The sequence below is a fragment of the Lissotriton vulgaris genome, chromosome 6, assembly GCF_964263255.1.
Source record: "Lissotriton vulgaris chromosome 6, aLisVul1.2, whole genome shotgun sequence".
Lineage (NCBI taxonomy): Eukaryota > Metazoa > Chordata > Amphibia > Caudata > Salamandridae > Lissotriton > Lissotriton vulgaris.
The window spans coordinates 1,283,441,165-1,283,463,544 of record NC_141694.1 but is presented as its reverse complement, the minus strand read 5'-3'; the positions used below and the strand labels follow the sequence as shown (position 1 = coordinate 1,283,463,544).

Below are 22,380 nucleotides of genomic sequence, written 5' to 3'. Positions count from 1 at the left end.
CCCACATTTGCCAATCTAGAGCCGGAGGCCGAGCCTTCTCCTACCTCACTAGCAAAGCCTGGATATGCGACCCTACTAATAACAATAACATAACATAACAATTTGACAGTCATTACAGCAAACAGTCTATAAGCATTGAACTATCATCACAGTTTGAGATCAATGAGATTACCGGTTGTTATCTTCTGGTGGCTGTCTAGCAATGTCTTTCGAAGGCCTGCATAAATTATGATGCAATAGTCTAAATGTTCCAAACAACGTGAATTGTTAGCTCAGTCCAATGGGAGATTTTCAGCAGAGGGAGAATTCTATGAAGCTGGGGGCGGAGTAGGTTCACACCTTTAACCACAATATTAATTTACGGGGCTCTGAGAAGCCATCCAGACCCTAAGTAACAGCATAGCCCATGGTCTGGTTAATCTCTGTATCTAACCTGGCAAAGAGGTTAGTGATTCTCTAGTTGTAAATGTTTTTAGCACACCAGCCAAAGGTGGTAAATCTTCACATATGGTGAAGTGAAGTGAAAAAATGATTACACGATTAATTAAAGTCATTATAAATACATAAAACCAATCTTTAAAACATCGGATGTCAAAAGTTTCAAAACTGTACAAATGTACATAAAATCCAGACAGTGCCTACTGACCAGCACAGTGCATTTTTCTGCTGGGCAACAGAAGGGATAGAAGAAAACAAAAGTATTTAAAGTGCATGCTATAGTAAACAACTCCTACATATAAAAAGAGAGTAAGCCCCTTATTTTAATTTCATCGGTGCATGCCTTATGAGTGCTGACCTTCTGACTGCCCCTTTACTTCAGGGTAACTAAGGGGCATATCAACAAGTGGCAGAGATAATTATCGCTGGCCGCTCCTAGCATGAGATTGCATATTTGCATATCGCTGGCATAGCGCAATGGTGATAATTATTCCAGTGATAGCGGGGTTTTCCATGGAACATCGCTGGTATTCCAGCGATGTTCCATGGAAAACGACGATATCTTTGGTAATAGGGCCTGTGCTCTTAGCCACACAATCCACCCCCCATGTTAGGTATGTTTTCATCAGGAATTTAACAGATGTTAAATTCCTGCGTTGAGGCATACTTAAAGCAATTTCAAATATCACTAACCCTCGTTATTAATATCATAAAGCTGGGTTAGCAATATTTTCCCATGGTGTCTTGTCAGGCACGCCTCCTTTGCATCTCATTGGCGATGCGATGGGAGGCGTGCTGACAAGGGGCGCTAATGCAAGGGAACCGGAGCTAGCGAATCCTTGTTGATAATGCGCTGACAACGAAAACGGGCTCTAAAGCAGCGATAATATTATCCCCGCCCCTTGTTGATATGCCCCTGAGGGGCATATTACCAACAACTAGCGATAATTTTTGTCTCTAACTTGTTTAGAGACAAAAATTATCGCCGCACATCGGCGATTTTTATCGCAGATAAACCTTGCTATTAGCAAGGTTTATCGCAAATGCGATAAAAAACGGCCGCAATGCATGAATATCGCTGAAAAGTCAGCGATATTCATGCATTATCGAGCAAATGCTCTTAGCCATGTTATCCACCTCCCATTGGATAACATGGCTAAGAACTGCTCAGGGCAGGTGTTAGCTTTTGGAGATATTCGCGCTTAGCGCGAATATCTCCAAAAGTTGGTAATAGGAGATAGCGATGTTAGGGACTGTTTCCAGTCGCTAACGTCTTGGCACGCCCACTTTGCATGTCATTAGTGATAAATATCACTGACATGCAAAGCGGGGCCCAAGATGGTCGCTATCTCCTATTAGCTGTCACTACCTGGTGTTAGCGACAGCTTGGTAATAGGGAGATCATTTTATCTCCGCTTTCTTGGCTTTTAAAGCCAAAAAAGCGGAGATAAACCCCCTTATAATATGCCCCTATGTTCTTTGAGTGCTTCCACCGCCTCTTTACAAGTTCTAATACTTACACGTGTAAATAAAGGTAAAAGACGATATTTTCGCAGCTCGCATATATATGGGAGGATAACACGAATTAATGATTCACATTTTTTAAATTTGTATTTATGTAATTTTTATTGAAGGGGAAGGGCCGCCCCGTCATCCTACAAAGCCAGTTAACAGCTGAATGCTGATGAGTATATTTGGCAACCATTTTACCACACGTGTAGTAGCCCATTTGCCCACACTTCCCCATCATATCTTATACCTTTTTGAGCCACTGAAGTGTGACCACCAGCAGGGCCTAGGGCTCTCTGGTCAAGCTTCAGTCCCGTGCGCTCCCGGGCCAGTCCCTCACCCCCGTGCAGCTCCTGTTAGTGATGTGGCAAGAACCGAGCCAATGAACAGAATCACTTGCACATGGTTAGTCACTGTTGACCGCATGTCTTTAATCCGCAACATTGCCACATTGAAATCAGATTCTTTCCCACAAATATGCTTAATTCAGAAAAAAAATCTGTCAGTATGTTAAGAATTTGGGACATGATCAGAAAACATGATTACAAATACCATCTCTCCGACAATCTACATACCATATCCAAGTTCCCCGGCACGTTTGCTTCACTTTTTATGTGCTTACAATCCGGTTACGTCTCCATTACTACTTTAAGGCCATTTGTATAAAAGCCAGAGCATTACAGCCTCCTCGGAGACAAAAACAACAGCCTTGTGCTTTTGGATGCGGTTCACCTAAACGAGAAAGTATTTTGCATCACGCTGTGTAAGTCCAGCATTGCCTTTACATCTGTGGGCCTGTGATTGACGGGCCGTGCCGCGTGCTCCTGCTGCAGATGAGTTCCACATGTGCTCAGGACGGTAACTCCCAGACTTGGCTTCTCCTTCCAGTCCTCGACCTCCAGTTGATCTGAACTTTGAGCTCCAGAGACATCTTCTCACTTGTGTTTCTGAACCTCAGGTATTATTACACACATGAGGAATCAGTTCATTGTCTGCGCGAGACCCAGAAGGCATGTAATAAAATCTTAATTGCCTTCGACTGTTAGCATGCAAATATAATAAATTAGATTTGACAACTCACTAATTCCAAGTTTTTTATCCTAATGGAGAAAGAGGAACAAGCACACGTTTACTAGTTAAAGTCCACATTCAGGAAGTTCAGTTAAGTTCAAGCGATTCAATCCTTAGAATTCCGGCCATTGGAATTATGTGATTCTCATTCTCTGTTTTAGCTGTTTTGAGTATAATTATGGATTTAACGCATAAGATGGATACTTTGGGGATTCTTTGAAATAAAAGGTTTCTAGCTCAAATGGATCAAAAGTTACTAAAAAAAAAGCCCACCTGATGCTGCACATTGCAAAGGTTATCTGGTCACGTTTCCTTACTGATAGCTGTCTTCAGATGTTGAATTGGTACTGAGGTGTGTTCAAATGGCAAACTAGTAGGACAGTACTGCCACATAATGTGCCACCCTAGCTGGAGACTTTGACTTTTGTTGCTGCATGATTAAATCATCTGTGGTGCATAAAATAGTCTTCCATTGCGTATGATTCCTGTAGCTTTGGCAGAAAGTTGTGCATCTCTAGTCAGGCAAATGCCATGTTTGTGTGCCAACAGGGGCATGTGGAATGTGGGCCAGTAAAGTACCCAACAAACTTATAAGGTGCAAACCAGCTACAAACAATAAGACAAGCGGGATCCCATAGTGCATTATCAGTGTTGCTACAGAAGGATATTGGCAAGACTGTGCTATCTATCAGCAGATGTTTGTACTGGGTATGAATGGAGGGCAGAAAGAAAGCACTGCATTATGTTGTATGATCAAGACCTAGTGGGTGCTGCATTTCCAGTATGAGAAACTTAATTTCATTAACTTACGTTAACACTCACAGTCTTCTTCTTCGGTCTCGCTCATCAATTTCTTCCCAAAGTAACATGGTGCCTGTGTTCCGCTCATAAATGGATGGTCATACTTTCTTCAACTCGAAATATCTCACTGTTAGATTTTAGGGTGTTTTTCTTCTAAATGTTCCAACTTAGTAGATTCTGTATTAGGGCAGCCTCATAGGTGTTTGGCAAGGTTTATAATTGTTGATTATGGCTCAGTTGTGGCCCAGTGCAAACGTGAATTTTGCTGATCAAGTGTATCTAAATGGTTTAAAATGGTTGTGTGTGCCAGCCCCACACAAGTTTTTCTTGGTTTTATTTGTCGAAATTTAAGTGATAAAAACCACCAGGTCAGTGTGAAATTAGCACACTGCATGCAACCTGATTTGGGTGCAAATATAGGTGAATTTGGCCACAAATTCCTGATCCTGTGTAAAGGGGCCATCCAGTGTGTAGAGAAAAACAGTTCTCTTTAACCACCATTACATTGTTAACAAACACCAACAAAAGCCACTTCAGAATGTTGTTTTGTTTGATGGTATTTGCTTGGGTTTTGAGATCTGGTGTGGGCCCTTTATACCCCAGAGATGGAAGTAGCTGCTCCAGAGAGAGAATTCTCTATCTTATTCCATAACTTCTGCTGTTACCTGTCTAGTAAGGACTGAAAGTCATTCACTGGTTCGGCCTTTTAAACCCCAGAGATGAAAGGAGCTGCTGCAGAGAGAGAATTCTCTTATCTAATTCCATAACTTCTGCTGTTACCTGTCTAGGAAGGGCTGAAAATACTCTCAGACCCCAAGAGATTGATTACCATTATTCCCCCACTGCCAACAGGCCACATTGAAAGATCAGCATGTACCCTTCCAACCTCCTCATCACATACCTATTTCCAGAGGAGATAGTAGATATCCCTCTCCCACATGGCACATTTTGGTGTGATTGGATAGGACAACATTTTTAAAAGAGCTTATTCTTTAAATACTTCACTCATCCTATTTTCCACCTGTGGAAAACCAAGGACTCTGTCAGGTATTAAATCACATTTGTTGCTATGAGTCACTTAACACAACTTGTTCCGTTTTGTTTTTTAAACCCTGTGACCTATAAACATATACGGGCACTGATTTTAATATGTGAATAGTAGGAAATTGGCATGCAATGAAACTTTTTTTAGCTAGAAATTTCAAGGATTTTATGCCTTTATTACAGTTTTGGTGCACATGATTTCAGCAAACAACGCAAATGACGACTCTTTTTTGAAAGCTTACAATGCGTGCTTTGAATTTGCGTGTCAGAATATCGTTGGCAATATTAACAACATAAAAAATACGTCATGTATAATTTTAATATTCTTAAATTGGTGTCCTCATATCTTGAAGATCTGTATGGGATGAAGTACTCCCTGCTGTACATTATTAGGTTATTGCGAGTCACCATGGAGTTCCTTTATTATGGTATGAAATTCCAAGCTGACTTTCAATATCCTTTTAATGTATGACAGAGGGTATTTTATCCCTCATAAAATATAGTTACATCATCATTCTTCTCACAAACTGCTAAAATCCTTGGTGTCTTGCTCCTTCGTATGAAAGATATGTTTGCAGGCACAAAGAATAAAATCAGAATATGTAGTACAAAATTAAACACATCAAGAAAGGTATTAGGTATTTATTATTTGCAATTTGTTTTAGTATTGGTTCAATAAAAATCGTTTTTTTAAAAGGCCTAGTAGCTCGGAATTTGAAAAAAACATGCAGACACAGTCTAACTTTTGTATAACTACTCTAAGAGTGCAAACTGTAAACATGTTGCCATAATTATCTCTTTTCTTTTTGTCAATGTACGGGTAGTAAAACAGAGCAGAAGTAAGAAATGCAATATTTGGTTATCACTCTTTCAACAGCTGCTTTAATTATGCTCCGTTCCTTTCTCCTCAGCTGCTGGCTCTGGCAGCAGACATTGTGACTTCAGAACTTAACTGTAATAAGTTATAATAATCAACTGACTACATCATTTAATTATAATAGGCAAAGGAGTGCCTCACAAGTCGAAGATTATAAAGAATTTAGAGACCATTTTTTAATACAGGGATTGCAGAACCCATATAGGTTATACATATACAAAAATATATAACACAAGGCAGCCTTTAATTTCCTTGTTAAAGTTGAGTTAAATTGTCTCTAGTTACCTGGAAAAAGTTATTGCAGTTGAGTTGTGCTATCATAATGCTTGCTGCCAGAGTCAGCAGCCAAGGCGAAAGGCCGATCACAGAGCTTAATCATAGCTGCAGCTTTTTTAAGTTCCAAATTTTTATTGGGATATTTTTATAAACAAGGGAAGATAAAACAGAGGTGACCATAAAATGCTAGAATAGGAAGTTATATAGCGTATAAGAAAGTAAGCAACATACTTTGGATCCAGTGATGATATATGTGTTCTTTAGGAACATGAGATCAGGAAAATCGGGCTCAGCCTCACAACACTATAAAGGAGAAAAGCTAAAGAAAAAAAATAAAGATAGTAAAGAAAATGAGGATCCCTTGCCGTTCACCAACAGGGTGTTATTATATCGGCCAGGAAGCAAAAAAGGTCTATAGCACCTTTTATATCTGCGGTAACACAGCTTAATGAATACATGTTTACACATAAATTGGGGTACATAATTGCCACATTGAGTGAAGAATATACTACTGGAGTGGTTTGACCTGCTGTCCCTGTCTGAGCGTTGACTCTGACCGAAGTCAGAGTAAGGGTACTTCTACCTCCGGTATGGGATTATGGGAGTTTTGACGTGACAAAATAGTTGTCCAGGGACTTTCAGACATTGTTAATCTGTGGTTTCCAGGGAGAGTTTTGGAGAAAGATATTGTCTGCTCCTCTTAGAAAGGTAATCCAGTTCAGCGAAGCACGGAAGGAACAACCACAGAATGACGGAATTAGATCATGACGTGATAAATAACTGGCTCAAGAAGGCTTTGGATGTCTCTCTTCATTTGAGGGCAAAAACCAACAATAGAATACACCCTCTTATCCCTTGGTTTAATGACACACTATCTAGAGAAGAAAAAATGTAAAAGCTAGGAAAGACAATGGATTAAAAACTATGAAGTAGAAGCTAAAATTAACTATAAATTGGCGCTTAAGGAATATCATGCCTTTTGTAGAAAGGCAAAAGCTGCTTATTATTCAGAGATAATCTCAGTGGCCCTGAATTGTTCGAAAACCTTATTTGAAGTCATCAAGGAATTGGCATATCCTATTAAATAGTCCCCTGCTGCAAGCTTTTTCCAGCCTCAGTGATCAGAAGTAACACCATCATCATCATCATTATCATTCTTTATTCGATCCAATAAATGAGATCATAAAAGCACAGATAAAGGATAAAACAATTTAGTGTTATTAGCAGCAATTTTCTTTCACATGTAATAAAAAGATCTTATTGTGTAAGCAACCCCAGAGTGTATTGAGTGAATTTACTGCATAACAAATCCAATACTATTTACAGCCCCCCTTCCTCTTTCTCATGCGAGCCCATAAAAACTTCGCTACCAAAAAGCAGTCCAAAGGGTCAGACAATGATTTCAAAAAATAAAGTGCAATTAGACATTGTTTAGAATTTTGGTGCTTTAAACTCCGGATGAGGTAGTCAATACTTTCTTTCTCACAGAGCCAGGAAAACAATACTCAATGTAACTCAGTTTGTGTGGAGAGGTTATCACACTGGCACAAAATCAATTCTGAGTGGTTATTTGTGTTTTACCTAACATCAGCACTATCATGTTCATATGAAAACTCAACAGTATGAATTTATGTTCAGCACTGGTGACATTCGCTAAATAGAAGTAACCTCCCTCTATCAGTGGCTGGGTCTGGCTATAGATTCAGACTGCCCGTTTGTCCTGTTTTTTCCTCCTTCCAATTGTTTTCTGGCATCAATAAAAACATGTTAATTATCTTTGTTTTGAGACCTTTCTACATGCCAATGGAACCCTGAAGAAGTCAGGGAGCCCAATATACGTCAGGGTGAGCAGCTTTTACAACGTGGGCATTGCCACGCGCTGCCATTACTACGCTGCTTTTACAACGCAAGTCGTTACGACGACTTGCGCTGGAGGGCACTGTTGAATAGGGAATAGTTTAATTTTCTATTCCAATAACTTCCCTACTGTAACGTAGGCTGGAGTTGGAATAGAAAATTAAACTATTCCACTATCCAACGCTTACAGTGCAAGTCGTTGTAACGACTTGCGCTGTAAAAACAGCGTTGTAATGGCACGCGTGGTAATAGCCCGCATTGTAGTGTCATACAACCATACTTCAGCACTGACTCAACATAGTTAAGCCACCTGGACCTTCTGTGGTTTTCCAATTTTAAGCAATTACTTTTTATGGTTTGCTTCAGGGTCACCTTGTCTCTCCACCAAATTGAATGCCACAATAGAATCGGGGCTAACCGAGTTGAGTCTTGGATATTGGGCAAGCCCAATTCTATTTGTAAGATATAGTAGGAGGAAGAGGGAGCAAGGCTCACTAGGGACTTAAAAAAGTTGTTTTCCATAGTTTGGAATGAGTCTGTCGCTACCTTGCCCCAGACACCTGCCCCATACGTTCTTGCAGCCTTTGTCTTGGCCTGATAGATGTTATTATTCGGTAGTAATGGTCTGGCACACAGTTTTTTAGAAAAAGATTTTATGGCCGAGAGGCTTCTCTCCATTTCCATCATTCTTTCTTCCACCAGCTTTGACCACAATAGATTTTATCAAAGAGAACCCCCAAGTAAGGAAAGGTATCAACCATCTCCATTCTTTTGCGGTCCACATTGAGGTACGTAGTTTTGTTACTTTTTGTTGCCCCAGCTATGATTTCAAAGGACTTAGTTTGATTAAAACTTTCAGGTCTATTGAATCCATAAAGGATACATACACAGTTATCAAGTGTTAGAGGGCTAGCACTGTACTTGCAATCAACACTGCGTCGTCTGCATAGGCAAATGTATGTAGTAGGTGTGCGTCAAATGCGGGAACATACTGTGTGTCCATCGAGAGGGTGTCCTGGACTCCATTTGTGTGAATAGAAAAGAGGAATGGGGCAAGGATACAGTCTTGCCTTACCCCCTGGTGATTTTAAATGGGCGAGTACAGTCCCCATTTTTGGCATAGCGGAACAATGCCATGGTATTTGAATATAACTGACTGATAAAGTTAATTATAGCTGGTTTGACACCGTCTTCTCCATTTTATTCCATGGCTTAGCGAGGACTACGCTGTCAAACGCTGCCGACAAGTCCATGAAAGCCATGTAGATCTTCCCTTCCTTCACTATGGTGTTTTTGTCTATTATCAGCGCTTAATTCAAGCACTGGTCCACTGTACCGTTTCCCTGCTGGAACCCATACTGGGCCTGGATTAAGATGCTATTCTCCTTGGCCCATCCCTCTAGCCTGGGAAACATCCGTTACAATGAAACTTTTTCCACGCCGTACCTTTACAACGCAGCAATTACAACACAAGTCGTTACAACGACTTGCGCTGGAGGGCGCTGTAGGATAGGGAATAGTTTCATTTACTATCCAAAACCATCCCTACTATCCACGGGGGCTGGAGTTGGAATAGTAAATTAAACTGTTCACTATCCAGCGCCCCCCAACGTAAGACGTTGTAACGAGTTGAGTTGTAAAACCTGCGTTGTAAAGGCATGCGTGGAAAAAGCATGCGTTGTAACGACATACATCCCTCTAGCCTAAAAAGAAGGAGCCGGCCTATACGCTTTTATGTGGTATCCAGCAGGGAAATTGGCCTGTAGTTCTTTGGATTTTCCCTATCCCCATTTTTGTGTATTGGGACGATATCGCCTGTTGACCATGAGGGGGGAGCGCCTGCCAGAGCTATGTTATTCAGGGCATTCATTATTAGGGGCACCCATAGGTCCAGGGTTTCCTGAAACAAATCAATTAGTACCCCATCCGTTCCTGGGACCTTTCCGGGGCTACTTGACATCAGGGCTCTTCTCACTTCAGTGAATGAGAAGAACAGAGAATCCTGTGGGTTTGCCTCAATGGAACGTAATGATGTGAGAGGATGGGTGCTTGAGGCAAAGATGTTTTCAAAATGTGCCACCCATGCATCTACATTAGTATCTGTTGTGGGGTCTCTGGAATTTTGTGTGGTGCATTAACTATTTTCCAGAAATCTCGACTGTTACCCATGCTAGCTGCCACTTAAAGTTGCGACCATACCTCATCCTTGATAGTTCTTTCCCTGTTTTTCCTTCCCAGGTTATAGGTGGCCCACAGTGCTCTTATTTGATCTGAGATTCTAGGTTTGGTTTTCAGGGCAGACATTAGAGCCTTCCTTGCTTTTGTACAGAGAAAGTCAAACCAGCCTCTACCTCTCCCAGTATTTAACGACTTAGTGCATGTAAGAGCCAGTTTTGCCTTCTCTAAAAGACCAGAAAAAGCCCCTGGGTCAGCTTCGGGTTCCGGGTATATAGATATGTTACCCTGTATGGATGAAACAATTTCTGGGGCCATTTACATTTTATCAATATGAGCCCAATTAAGTTGAAAACCATTTTTCCTTGCTACAATTGGGGCTCCAACGTTCTGATGGGAGGTTGAGTCCCTTGTGAGTACCCTTAACTGTAATGATAAAACGGTGTGGTCGCTGAAAATCGTAAATTAGTTTTCTAACATGGTCGCCCTGATTCTAAGGGGATTGGTGAATATTATGTAATCAATTGTTGACTCATACCCATTTCGCTGAAAAGGTCGCCCTAGATTACCTGATGATAGGTTTGGGTGATTGATTATTACCATATTGAAGGAGGATAGGATCCTGTTTAAACAGTTTCCTTATTCATTGTGGCTGAAATGATATATTGAGTTTACCCCTAAGTCCTTTAAGCCCCAGACAGGGGCTACGTTGTATTACAGGGACGTATGGTAAAATCGCCCCGCCAAATAATGTTGACTGCCTCATTCTTGAAGTTGCTTAAAAGGTTATCTATTGTCTTATTTACCTCACCTACCACAAAGTGCATATTTAGCCCAAACTCATTGTTATAAAAATTAATTAAGAGCCCCGTGCCTTCCTTTGATACCTCGAGTTTCAGCAAATGGAAATGTGGGTTTGACGATTCAAACTTTTTACTCTTACTGGTAGGCTATTTGGCATTAAGGTCCAAATACCCCCGTTAGCCCTCCCTGAGAGAGAGGGCTTTGCTAGTGTTTGAAAGGAGTGATATCCATTTACCAAAATTGGCTCTGTAGATCATGCCTCCTGAAAACATGCAATGTTGTGGTCTTGCCAGAATTTTTGCCAGTTATCATCATCCAATTTTGGGCAATACCTGCCACATTCCATGATGCTATTTTGAAAGTAGTTTTGTTTGCCCCTAGTTGTATATTAGCTGCATTTGGGTTCTCTTCAGTGACAAGGGCCAAAATATCCTGACTGTTGCAATCTTCTCAGGGTTTCGTCTTGTTTGGGCATAGTCAATCGCCTGATTCTAGATCTTAGAGCGGGGCGAATATATTCTCCAACCTCAAACCCAATACTCCAAGATTTCCTAATGGATTTAGCCGTGCCTGGGCATCCCTCCGCTGGGGTCTACCTCCTGCGACCAGAGGGAAAAGCAGTCTATAAAAATATTCCAATGATAAAACAGTAATCTGGGAGCCCTTATAAGGAGCTTTACATAGGTTTGCTAAAAGATATCTAACAACAAATTCATTATTAAAATGTAATACCACACAATCTCCCGGCATTTCTTTCCTTACTGTAACCAACCAGCCTCCTTCTAGCCATAATCATTTGGTTAGAGAGACAGCTGCCTCTTTCCCCCACTTCATTCAACCGCTCCGTCAGCCAGTGAAGAGCTTTAGGGCCAGATGTAGGTAATCCTAATTTACCAATTCTAAAATACCGAATTTTACCGATTCGTAATTTTAGAATCAGTAAATGCTATGTAGGAAAAAATTCGGTAAGTATTTACCGAATCGGTATTTACCAATTCGGTAATTCCCATTCATTCCTATGAATGGGATTTACCGAATCGGTAAATACCGATTCAGTAATGGGGGAACACATTCAAGGGTGGCAGGGTGTCACATTGACACCCTGTTGCAACCCTGAATCGTGCATGTGTGCACATGTGGCACACATACATGCCCTAAGGGCATGTATGTCTGCCATATGGCACTTTTGGAAATGCACAAAAAGGCTTTTCCAAAGGTTTTCGATATTTACCACCAACTTTTAGTTGGTGGTAAATACCGAATCCTTAACTATGCAATTCACTCATTTGAGTGCTCCCTACATTGCAGATTCTGTAATTTACAGATTCGGTATTTTAAGGAATCGGTAATTTACCGATTCCTTAAAATACCGATTTGGTAAATTACCGAATCTGTAAATTGGCCACCTACATCTCAAAAGCCTGATACCGGTCGGTAACAGCCGAAATTTGGTAAATTCGGCCGTTACCGACAGGTATTAGGCTACCTACATCTGGCCCTTAGTCATTAGTTGGTCCTCCCTCAAAAGTGGTACATTCGCCAGCACCAATACAAGTGGAGAAGCTGCCGGGGTGAGGTGCAGAGTCTGAGGTCCAGTGGTCATACTTCCGGCCTCAAATCTTTCCCCCCTCCAGTGATCAGCTCTCCTACCCTGCCCTAGGAAGGTTAGGACCTGGCTTGTCGAGGCTGTATTTAGATGGGGGTTTTACGGAGACTCCCCTGCTAGGTTCTCCGAGTGGGCGTTGGAGTATTGCAGCGACATTCAAAAGTAAGGGGTTGTAATAGTATGGGTGTCATGGTTTGATTATGAGGGGTTGACCAGATTGGTGTATACAGCCTCTATGTTTGAGCAGTCCACGGTCAATTCTGGTCAGCGGGTCCCTGCTTGCATATTTGTCTCTGGGTCAGTGCTAGATCCATTCCTAGTGTACATTGCCTCAAGCGAGCACAAGTTATTTGTGGCTCGGACTCCAGGTGGGCTAGCTTCTCTTCAATCTGGCTTAGCTCCAGTAGGATAGGGTTCAACATGGTAGAGACCATAATTTCTAGTCTCTGCCACGTGTCGTCGTTCGTCAAGGAGCACACAATTGGTGGTACCAGGGGACTTACTCCACTAAGAGCAGGTTCTACGTCGTCAACCCCCTTGTTTTGGTCGATCTAGAGATTTTCACTGGTTTCTGTCTCTGTGGGCCGCCACCCCTTTTTCTCTTTACTTGTGGTTCAGGGTTGGCGCCCGGGAGCTTTTTCAGGCCTATGGCCCTAGTAGATATTCTTGTTGTGGTAGATGGGGTTGAAGGTAATGGGTCCTGAGGGATCAGGCCCATAGGTATTCCTGGTTCTTGTTCTGGTAGGGGAATTTGTGTGCAAGTGTGAGGTGTGGGTTGGCCCCCCCAAGAGGATCACTTCTGAAGAATAGGCTCCCAGGAAAGGCATTTGTAGTATTTACTGTGTTGTGCCTCCCAGGCACCTGTAGTTAGAACCTCTGTGCTTGTATGTTCTATGCTTTGTGGTAGAATGTTGCCTTCTGGCAGTTGATAGCTGTTCCTGCCCCTTGTCGCTGTGCTTCTCCTAAGCTGAATAAACCTAGACTACAAGCTATCCTGTTGTGCTGCCTTCTTCAATACCACAGCATTGTTCAGTCAATTCTATTTCATGTGTTATAACAGTCGCAGCCCTAATCTCTGGCGAACATTCTGGTTTTCAGATCTTTCCTAAAATGTGACAAGGTATTCAGTTGTCTAAGTTCTGAAGGCAGGGCATTCCAGAGTCTTGATGCTGTAAAACTAAAAGATCTGCCACCCATGGGAGCCTTATTGACACAGGGAACACAGACCAAATTAGCCGAGGGAAAACTGCGCCGAGGGTTCCTGCAATTCCTCCGCCCGCCTGGTTGCTCTGATCCTTGCGCTTGCTCATTATGAGGGGGATAGTAAATAAAAATATCTGCACACAGTACCTAAAGGGAGTGGGCGTTGTTAGTGGGGGGCCCAGCCCGGCCTCCTCTGGACTCGGATGGCTGTGATCGGGCTCGTCCTTGGTCCGAGCGCGGCCCGCACACGTCCTGCACCGCAGGCTGGCGGTGCTGTTTTATGCGAGACTACACTCAGGAAGTGGTGAGCGCTGTACTTTTCCTCAGGGGTGCTCTGGTGATTCTCCCCGACTCCAGAACCCAGGCGAAGCTGCGGCTACACCCGCCGTGGGCCGGTGGTGCTGTTTTATGCGCGACCGAGCGCAAGGAGTGATGGGAGCTGTAGTTTTCCTCAGGGGTGCCCTGGTAATTCTCCCCGACACCAGAACCCAGGCAAAGCTGCGGCTACACCCGCCGCAGGCCAGTGGTGCTGTTCTATGTGCAAACGCGTGCAGGGAGTGATGGGAGCTGTAGTTTTCCTCAGGGGTGCTCCAGTAATCCTTCCCAACTCCAGAACCCAGGCGAAGCTGCGGCTAACACAATTCTTTATTAACAAAGTCATTAAAATCCAAATACAGTTAGGGGAGAATCAGCAGTCCACGGTCAGTGAGGAGAAATTAGACCCCACTCCTCATCACGCCTGTACACAAATTTTACCCCCACTCTCAGATACACTTCAGCCTGTCCAAGAGATGGAGGCTTGGCCTCTGATGGAATATCAGGGTTTCCTGTCCATTCTATGGACTATTAAATCGGGATCTCGATTGGACCCACTCCCTCTGGCCAGGCTGGAGCTTTTAGACAGGGACTTGCTACAAGTAGTGCTGGGCCTGCTTAATGGTTCCATAAAAGAGGGCCATATACCACAAACATGGAAACATGCCATGGTTCTTCCATTATTAAAAAAAGCCTAATCTCGAGCCAGTCATTTGGGCTAACTACATGCCCATCTCTCTGTTGCCAATCTTTCCTAAGATTTTAGAAAAACATGTAAATTAAAATCTGACCGCCTATACCGAAACTCATCACTTGTTACACCCGTCTTAATCGGCGTTCAGAAGGGGTCATAGGACGGAGTCTGACTTACTAGTGGTCACGGAACACATGAAACATTGGCTGGACAAGGGAAATACTGTAGCTTTGATATTGCTGGACTTGAATGCAGCATTTGACACAGTGTCCCATATCATTCTGCTGAATAGACTGACATCCATTGGCCTAAAGGGCACCACTCATGAATGGATAGTTTTTTTCTTAAAAACAAGGTCTTTCCAAATATTTTCAGCAGATTCTCTGAAAGAGACACAGACCCTCATTTACTGAGTCCCCCAGGGTTATGCATTAAATCCCTTGTTATTTAATCTGTGCAGACCAGGAACAATATTGTGTACCTGGAATACATCGGGCATGTTCAGGCGGGCGCTCTTTCTCCTACCTGGGTCCAAAAATGGGGAATGCCTTACCTCAGCATATGATGAACTGCACCTCCTTACTACAGATCTGTAAACTCGTAAAAACATGGCTACTTTATTGGTAGTGTCTTCAATCATGCCACAGTTTGCTTAGCACCAGGAAACCCATGGGTATCTGTACGCTTTACAAATGGCAAAATAAATATTAAATGAATAAGGCGGTAGAAGCCCTGTTCTTCCAGTTGGCCAATATCGACTTACATGCCAAGGTCAGTAGCATGTCCACAAGACGTCTATCGTTCTGTGAATGGCTCTGCGGATCTAGAGAACCCTGAATTAGTGAGAGGAAGTCTTTTTTAAGTCAGACCCCGCACAGAGAGTGAATAAAGTAAAAAATGCTATCCCAGAAATGGGAGACCACCCTGCAGAGAAAGAGTAGGTTGCAAAGGTCACCATCAGCTGCATTATAATTCCAACAAGTTTTGTCATTTTATGGAGCCAATCCGGTGTCCAAAATGTCCTATGGAGGAGCCAGTGCTTTGTTTGGGCGAGGGAGGGAGAGATCTTATGGGATATGATGGACTTCTAAATTAACTGTCAGTTGTCGGAGAGGATGGATGCATGGCTATTCCAATTTTTGAAGACCGCTCCCGTGATGGATGTGTTTTGGGTTTTAAAGATGTGATAGAGTTTGGCGGACTGGTGACCTGACTAATTGAGGTAGAGCATCGTCTTAATGATGGAGGGATTGTTGTCAGGGCGACTGATCTTAGACAAGCTGACTTTGAGCTTGTGAAAGTCATAAAAACCTATGTCTATTAGTTTGGATTGTTGATGGAGTACTCTGAAGGAAATAGGTGCTCCTGGGGTGCCTAGTTGCTTTAAGAAGTTATTTAAGAATAATGAAACTATAAATAATGAAACAATGAAACTATTAAAAAAAAAGATTTTGCTCAAAATAAGTAAACCGTTGCACAGAAAGCCAGTTAATGGTATAGGCTTCCTTGAAGAAGTAGTTTGGTGTATAAGTACAAAAGAAGTAGTTCTCGAAGCACCGAATTGGTTGCTGTTTAAGTTTCATATTTTGCAATGTAATTGTGGAAACAATACCAATTTGTATGTTTTCTCCCTTGTAGGTATTACTTCAAAGTACAGGCAAAGAATCCATATGGCTATGCACCAGCCAGTGAGTCAGTCACTTTTGTCACAGAATCAGGTACAGACTGTTTTATCATTGTTAACATGACGTATATTTGTAAATTCCACATTCCCCCCTAAGGCATCTCTACGCTGTATAACGTGTGTTTCTTGTTACCCAGCTAAAAGGAACTCATTGTATCTACTTTGGAAGATTGAAATAGTAGGGATTTGAACTTGTGGCCTGAGGTCAAACTCAGGCTTCTAAAGAGGATGTCTCAATCCACTGAGCCAGCAGACACAGCTATTATAAACACCCACATTGTATTGTTAAGGGAGTGACACAAAGATAAGTATTTATTATGAAACGTGAATACTTCTCTCCTACTAGCTGTAGGTGGAGTAATGAACCCATTATTCTTCATCAAACACAGAGATAGAAGTTTTAGATTAGAACGCTCCTCTCTTGTAATAACAGAATGCTAAATTATATGAGAACATTGGAATGTTGGGAGCTCCATTGCAGACAATGGAGTGCTCCCTGCTTCTACGGGCCGGTAAAGGCCCGCAGAGTAACATTCCAATGTTCTACAAAGGCTTCTCGAAGCTCGAGGGGATTTATATCCCCTTGATCTTCGAGAAGCCTTTGTTTAATTGGTTAGAACATTCTGCCCTCTAGTGGCAGAATGTTCTAATAGCCTTATAGCCCTTTGTAGCAGAGCTATACCGGCAATTAAAGTCCTGTTGTCTCGTTAAAGTTCCCTCGCCTTCGGCTCTGGCCTTTAACGATTCAGCGGGCCTTTAATAGCCGGTATAGCCCGCTACGGCGGGTTATAAGGCTATAGTAAAACTGTTGTTCTATTTTTGGAATAATTAAGACAATGCTGGCCCATTCATCAGAGACTAGCCCAGTGGTAATATCTATGGCCTTGTAATTACATAATACCGTAGTCAGTATGGCATTACTACTGCACTAAATGTGAATTATGATAGTTCTTGGTAGTTTCTGTGAGGTCAGTGAATTTGGATGTTATTCCTTTGTAGCTAACAAAAACTGGAGAAATTGTACTGTAAGGTTTGGGATCATAATGTTCGTCAAGTGGCTTCCTGAAAAAATAATTTTTCAGGACAATGTTTGTGAACCAGGATAGCATTATCTTGTGACAAGTGTGGTCAGTGAAAAACTTTGCCTTCTGTGGTACATTTTGGTCCGGGCGCAAACTACCTATTAGGCTAGACCAGTGTATTTGCCAAGCAGGTACTGGCCATGCTATTCAGTCATTACCTGCACCCAAGCTATCCATTCCCAAAAGCTCCTAACCTTATGGCCTTTGACCATGCCTTGTACTTAAGTTCAAGTTCAAGTTCAGGAATTTGTATAGCGCACTACTCACCCAGAGGGTCTCAAGGCGCTTGAGGGAATGATCGGTGCATTACTTATCGAAAAGCCAGGTTTTTAGCTGTTTTCTGAAGGAGAGGTGGTTCTGTGTAAGACGGAGGTGAGTGGGGAGAGAATTCCAAGTCTTGGCCGCTAAGTAGGAGAAGGATCTTCCTCCCATGGTGGATCTATGGATGAGCGGAATTGCGGTGAGGGCTTGATTGGATGATCGTAGCTGGTGGGTGGGTGTGTAGAAGGATAGTCGTGTGTTGAGGCATTCTGGTCCTAGGTCGTAGAGGGCTTTGTGTGCGTGGGTGAGGAGACGGAATGTGATTCTCTTGTTTACAGGAAGCCAGTGGAGGTTTTTCAGGTGACCGGAAATGTGAGCATGACGGGGGATGTCGAGTATGAGTCTGGCTGAGGCGTTTTGGATGCGTTGGAGTTTTTTCTGTAGTTTGGCTGTGGTTCCGGCGTAAAGGGTATTTCCATAATCCAGTCGACTAGTAACGAGTGCGTGGGTGACTGTCTTTCTTGTTTCGGTGGGGATCCAACGGAATATTTTTTTGAGCATGCGTAGGATGTTGAAGCATGAAGATGAGACGGCGTTAACTTGTCTGGTCATCGAGAGGGAGGAGTCTAGGATGAAGCCCAGGTTAAGTGCGTGATCTGTAGGTATGGGTGCTGTACCCAGGGCCGGTGGCCCTACTGGGAATTGCCATTGATTATGAACAACTGTGACAGGACACTAAGCTCACCTTGCAACAGAATCTGCTAGACATAACCATCAGTTAGGCCTTGTGTGCTCTAGTTAAAGAACCTTCCGCCCTTAAACTCAATCTCAGGAGGCACAGCCATGGGCTGCAGGTCAGTGCTTAATTTGAGCCTGTGGTGTACAGTGCTCGGCTCTGGCACCTAATTGTCAACACCTGCGTTTAAGACAGTTTCTTAGACAGTATCTAATTTAGAAATGAGCTCAACAACAGTTGTTTATTAATTCAGTATATATTCAGTATATATTCATTATAAAATATGAATACCTGTCACCCAAGCCATTCTTATAGATGTAGGGGCGTGGAATAGTCTGAGTTGTCATACTTGTAGGAGTGCGGTGGGTGGTAGTTGTGTTGGTACTTTCACTGGCAGCGCTGGAAGGGGCAATGTGTGTAGCAAGCTGCAGTAGCTTCCTGACAAGTGCCCTGAAATTTATTTTGTTACAAATTAAGCACTGCTACAGGTGCACAGCATGGCCTTTTGCCATGCACTGCACCCACTCCCCATGTCTCCAAACACTAGAGGATATGGCCTTTTGCCATACCCAGCACACTTTGGGCATATCGTGTAGTCTTGAGGCATTTTTATGTGCCAAGTCCGGCTCCCCACATAGCCTGAAAGGCATTAATCTGCACCCAACAAGTTTTGGTGAAGCACCTGGTATTTGGCCTTGTGCTACTCAACAAATTCCTTATCAGTTGTCTCTTGGGATTGCAGGAACAACTAAGCAACACTTTCCACAGATGAACTGTTTGCATAAAACATAAAGATAATCTCTGCTATGAGCGATATTGTGAAAGACATACAGGTGATTGGCAGGAGAGTACAAACAAAGGTGCCATATCAAACGATGAACACTACGTTGGATGAAGCACAGTCTTTTGTAGCTGGAAATTCCAAAGTAAAATGTGATGATTTGAAACATATATTCTGCTGAGAGAATATGAGGGTTAGAACTGTGAACAAATCTGTGGAGTGGTCATGATACTGAGGACGTCTGTACTGTTCAGCCCAACGTAGGTATTATCAGGGTATGCAGAGTGCATACAATAAGATCCTCCTCTGAAGTACAACTGAGAGACATTCTGGACAAACATTCTTCATCACTGCTAAAAGATAAAAAGAAATCCTGCAGAAAACTAGATGGTCAGATCCTATAGAATTAAAAAACTGCAAAGTGAGCTGCACCAGGATTTGTCCCAATGTGTTCAGAACAAAAGAAGAGCTCCACAAAGAGTAAAAAAGACACCTCAGGACAGGCTGATCAGATAAAGATGGGTATTTCCTTTTGCTTTAGTGTTTCAACTGGAGGGAAAGATTCATGTAATCAAGTACCCTGAAGCATGAAAAGCATTCTTGAAACCTTTTGGGACAGAAATTACAGGCTGCTCAGAAGACTACGACATCAAACTGTGGGGAGAAAGTCTGTAGCACTGGAAAGAGAAGAAACAGAAACACCTCTTCAGAAAAATATTGGCCAACTTGAGCTAACTCTTGTGACGAAGCCCAATGTCAACGAGCCACACCGATAAGTGTTGAGTTACTCCTTTGTTATAGCACATGCTTAGCTGAAACAAATTTTAAAAATAGGTGACATAATTGGGTAGAGGACTGGTTTGAGGAAGGCTGACCATGGGAGTAGATTGGCCATAACTAAGCTGTTTCATGTTCTCACTTTTTGGACATTATTTGACAACTAATCAAGCAATCTTTCAGAGCTGCCTGCAAGCTCCATGAGACTTCCGAGTGATATGTGCGCAGAACAAATGTCCCTGATTTGATTTGATATTGGATAAGGAATAAATAGTATGTTTGTACAGTTTATGTTTTGATTAAGAGGAGGCAATGGTAGTGGGAAAATGTTGTAAATAAATTAATCCTGACTTATGTATAGTTAGCTACACAGGGTGTCACACACCAGGGCTTTAACATTCATCACACTGATACCAATGGTGTGTCATCTACCTCAGAACATAAGGGGTTAAACTTCCCTGTTAAGCGTAATACAATATGACGGGCACTGATACACGAATCACCACCGGATAAATCCTGCATAGAAGAAACTCACCTTGTCTCTAAGAATCCAAGACTGATGTACCACTAAAGATACATGATCCAAATTCACACCACGATGAAGCAGAAGATCTGTGCGCGGAAAGATTTATCCTTTGAATCAGATGAAGTTTAAATGACGAAAAAGGGGAACTATATCTATTGATTACTAGATAGCGTAATTTAAATGTTAATTGTTTCCTATGTACTGAATTTGAAACGGGAGGCATATCTTCAGGCTTTGATGAATAATATAAAAGGCAAAGTGAAGGGGGAACTTATTCGGGCAGGAGACTTTGAGAGAGTTTAATCATCCACACTGCCAGGTGTTGGAATTGGCCCTTTATGCAGGGTCATCCCCAGACTTTTTGCCTTTCTCCTCCTGTGTTTTTGTGAATTCATTTTTGAGGGACTATTTGCACCTTACCACTTGTGCTCAGTTTCCTCGTCCTCCGATGTTCTACGCCTTTTGAGCACCTCTGTTATTTACCACAGTCGGAATCCTTACGACTTTTTGGTAATTACCCTTTCGACCATTGACAATGTACTTATAGGAACAATATGGATCACCATGACCATAATTGATTAATTCATTTATTTATTTTTCTGTTCAGATTGTCTGCCCCACCTGTCTCTCTACCGTCCTGGTGAAGACCCTCTAGCAAGGTCCCATTCAGTACCTGCAACGATTTTGGGTCGAAACGTCGACACACTCCCCTTTCCTCAGCTTCTGGCATTATCTGTCATTTTTGCTTCTCTTTGGAAGCATGAGATAGTCTTGATTTATTTGTGAACCATTGGTCATGTGCTATTCTGAATATTTATGTATTAAGGTGAAATTGACCATTAATTTGTCACTCATTTAGCTTTCCTACACTTTTCCATCACCACCCTGGCCCTTCCCTTCCTTTAGGGGCACTAATCGTGTATACATATTTATGTATTTTTGGAATAACATGCAATTGGCTGTATTTGCTTGTTGTGATTAAATACAATGTTGATAATTTCTTTTGGATTTAGTTTATAACTTATTGTGATTGCTGTATATTGTGTTTCATTGTTCTGGGACCACCTTGTCTGTATCATATACTCACCCAGGTCCCAGTTACTTATATTGGGTAAACCCTTGTGTTTATAACAATGCAAAGCTCAAGCAAGGCCTGTATGTGACGTCAGATAGCTCTTCGCACTACACCAACAGCCTACTGCGATGCTCTCTCTGCTCCTCGTGGTTCTCTTCAATGTGAATGTGAATCTTGGCATGTGCTTGAGAAGGTAAACTTCAGTGAGCCTAGCCTAGTGGCTTTATGCTACCTGAGCTCCATCGTGGTCAGCCTGAAAGTATGATGATGACCTGGTCCAGCGCGCTCAGATCTCCAGAGTTTGCACTTTATGCTTTTCGGTGCTATATCACTACATTCTTTGAAAATGAATATCTTCACTTCCTCTGATTTGATTTTTTTGTTGTTTTGGTCTTGTTCTTTTTATTATATTTTGCTCTATTTTTCTAACTTGGTGTTGAATCCATTTTGCATGGTGTTTTCACTTTATTACTGTTTGAATACTTTACACATTGGCTTTAAGTTGAGCCTGACTGAATGCTAAAGCACTAGGAGGTTGAGCACAGATTAATTTAGGGTTGTGGTTGCTGCTTGACCAGGGCTCACACCCCAGTCAACCAGTAACCCAATTTCTCACACCAAGCATCCACCAAATAGATACATCAATAGCAGTATGTTCTGTTCATTATAAAGACATTTCCAAGATTTTGGCATAACTGACATAAGAATATATGCTCTCCTACAGAGAACAAGTTTACATATTTCTCTCATAATCATAAATCTTATTCATAAATACATTTAATATGGAG

At 42.2% G+C, this 22,380-nt stretch overlaps 1 protein-coding gene across 2 annotated transcripts in view; it reads left to right on the top strand.

Moving 5' to 3' along the window:
* FNDC1 (fibronectin type III domain containing 1) overlaps positions 1-22,380 on the top strand; it is a 1,121,378-nt gene that overhangs the window by 914,538 nt on the left and 184,460 nt on the right. For both annotated transcript variants that reach the window (XR_015296657.1, XM_086927416.1), the window contains exon 16: positions 16,309-16,388. Coding sequence is in view for 1 of the 2 variants with exons in the window: in XM_086927416.1 (XP_086783542.1) it covers positions 16,309-16,388 (80 nt within the window). In the remaining variant the exon portion in view is untranslated. The remainder of the gene's footprint in view (positions 1-16,308; positions 16,389-22,380) is intronic.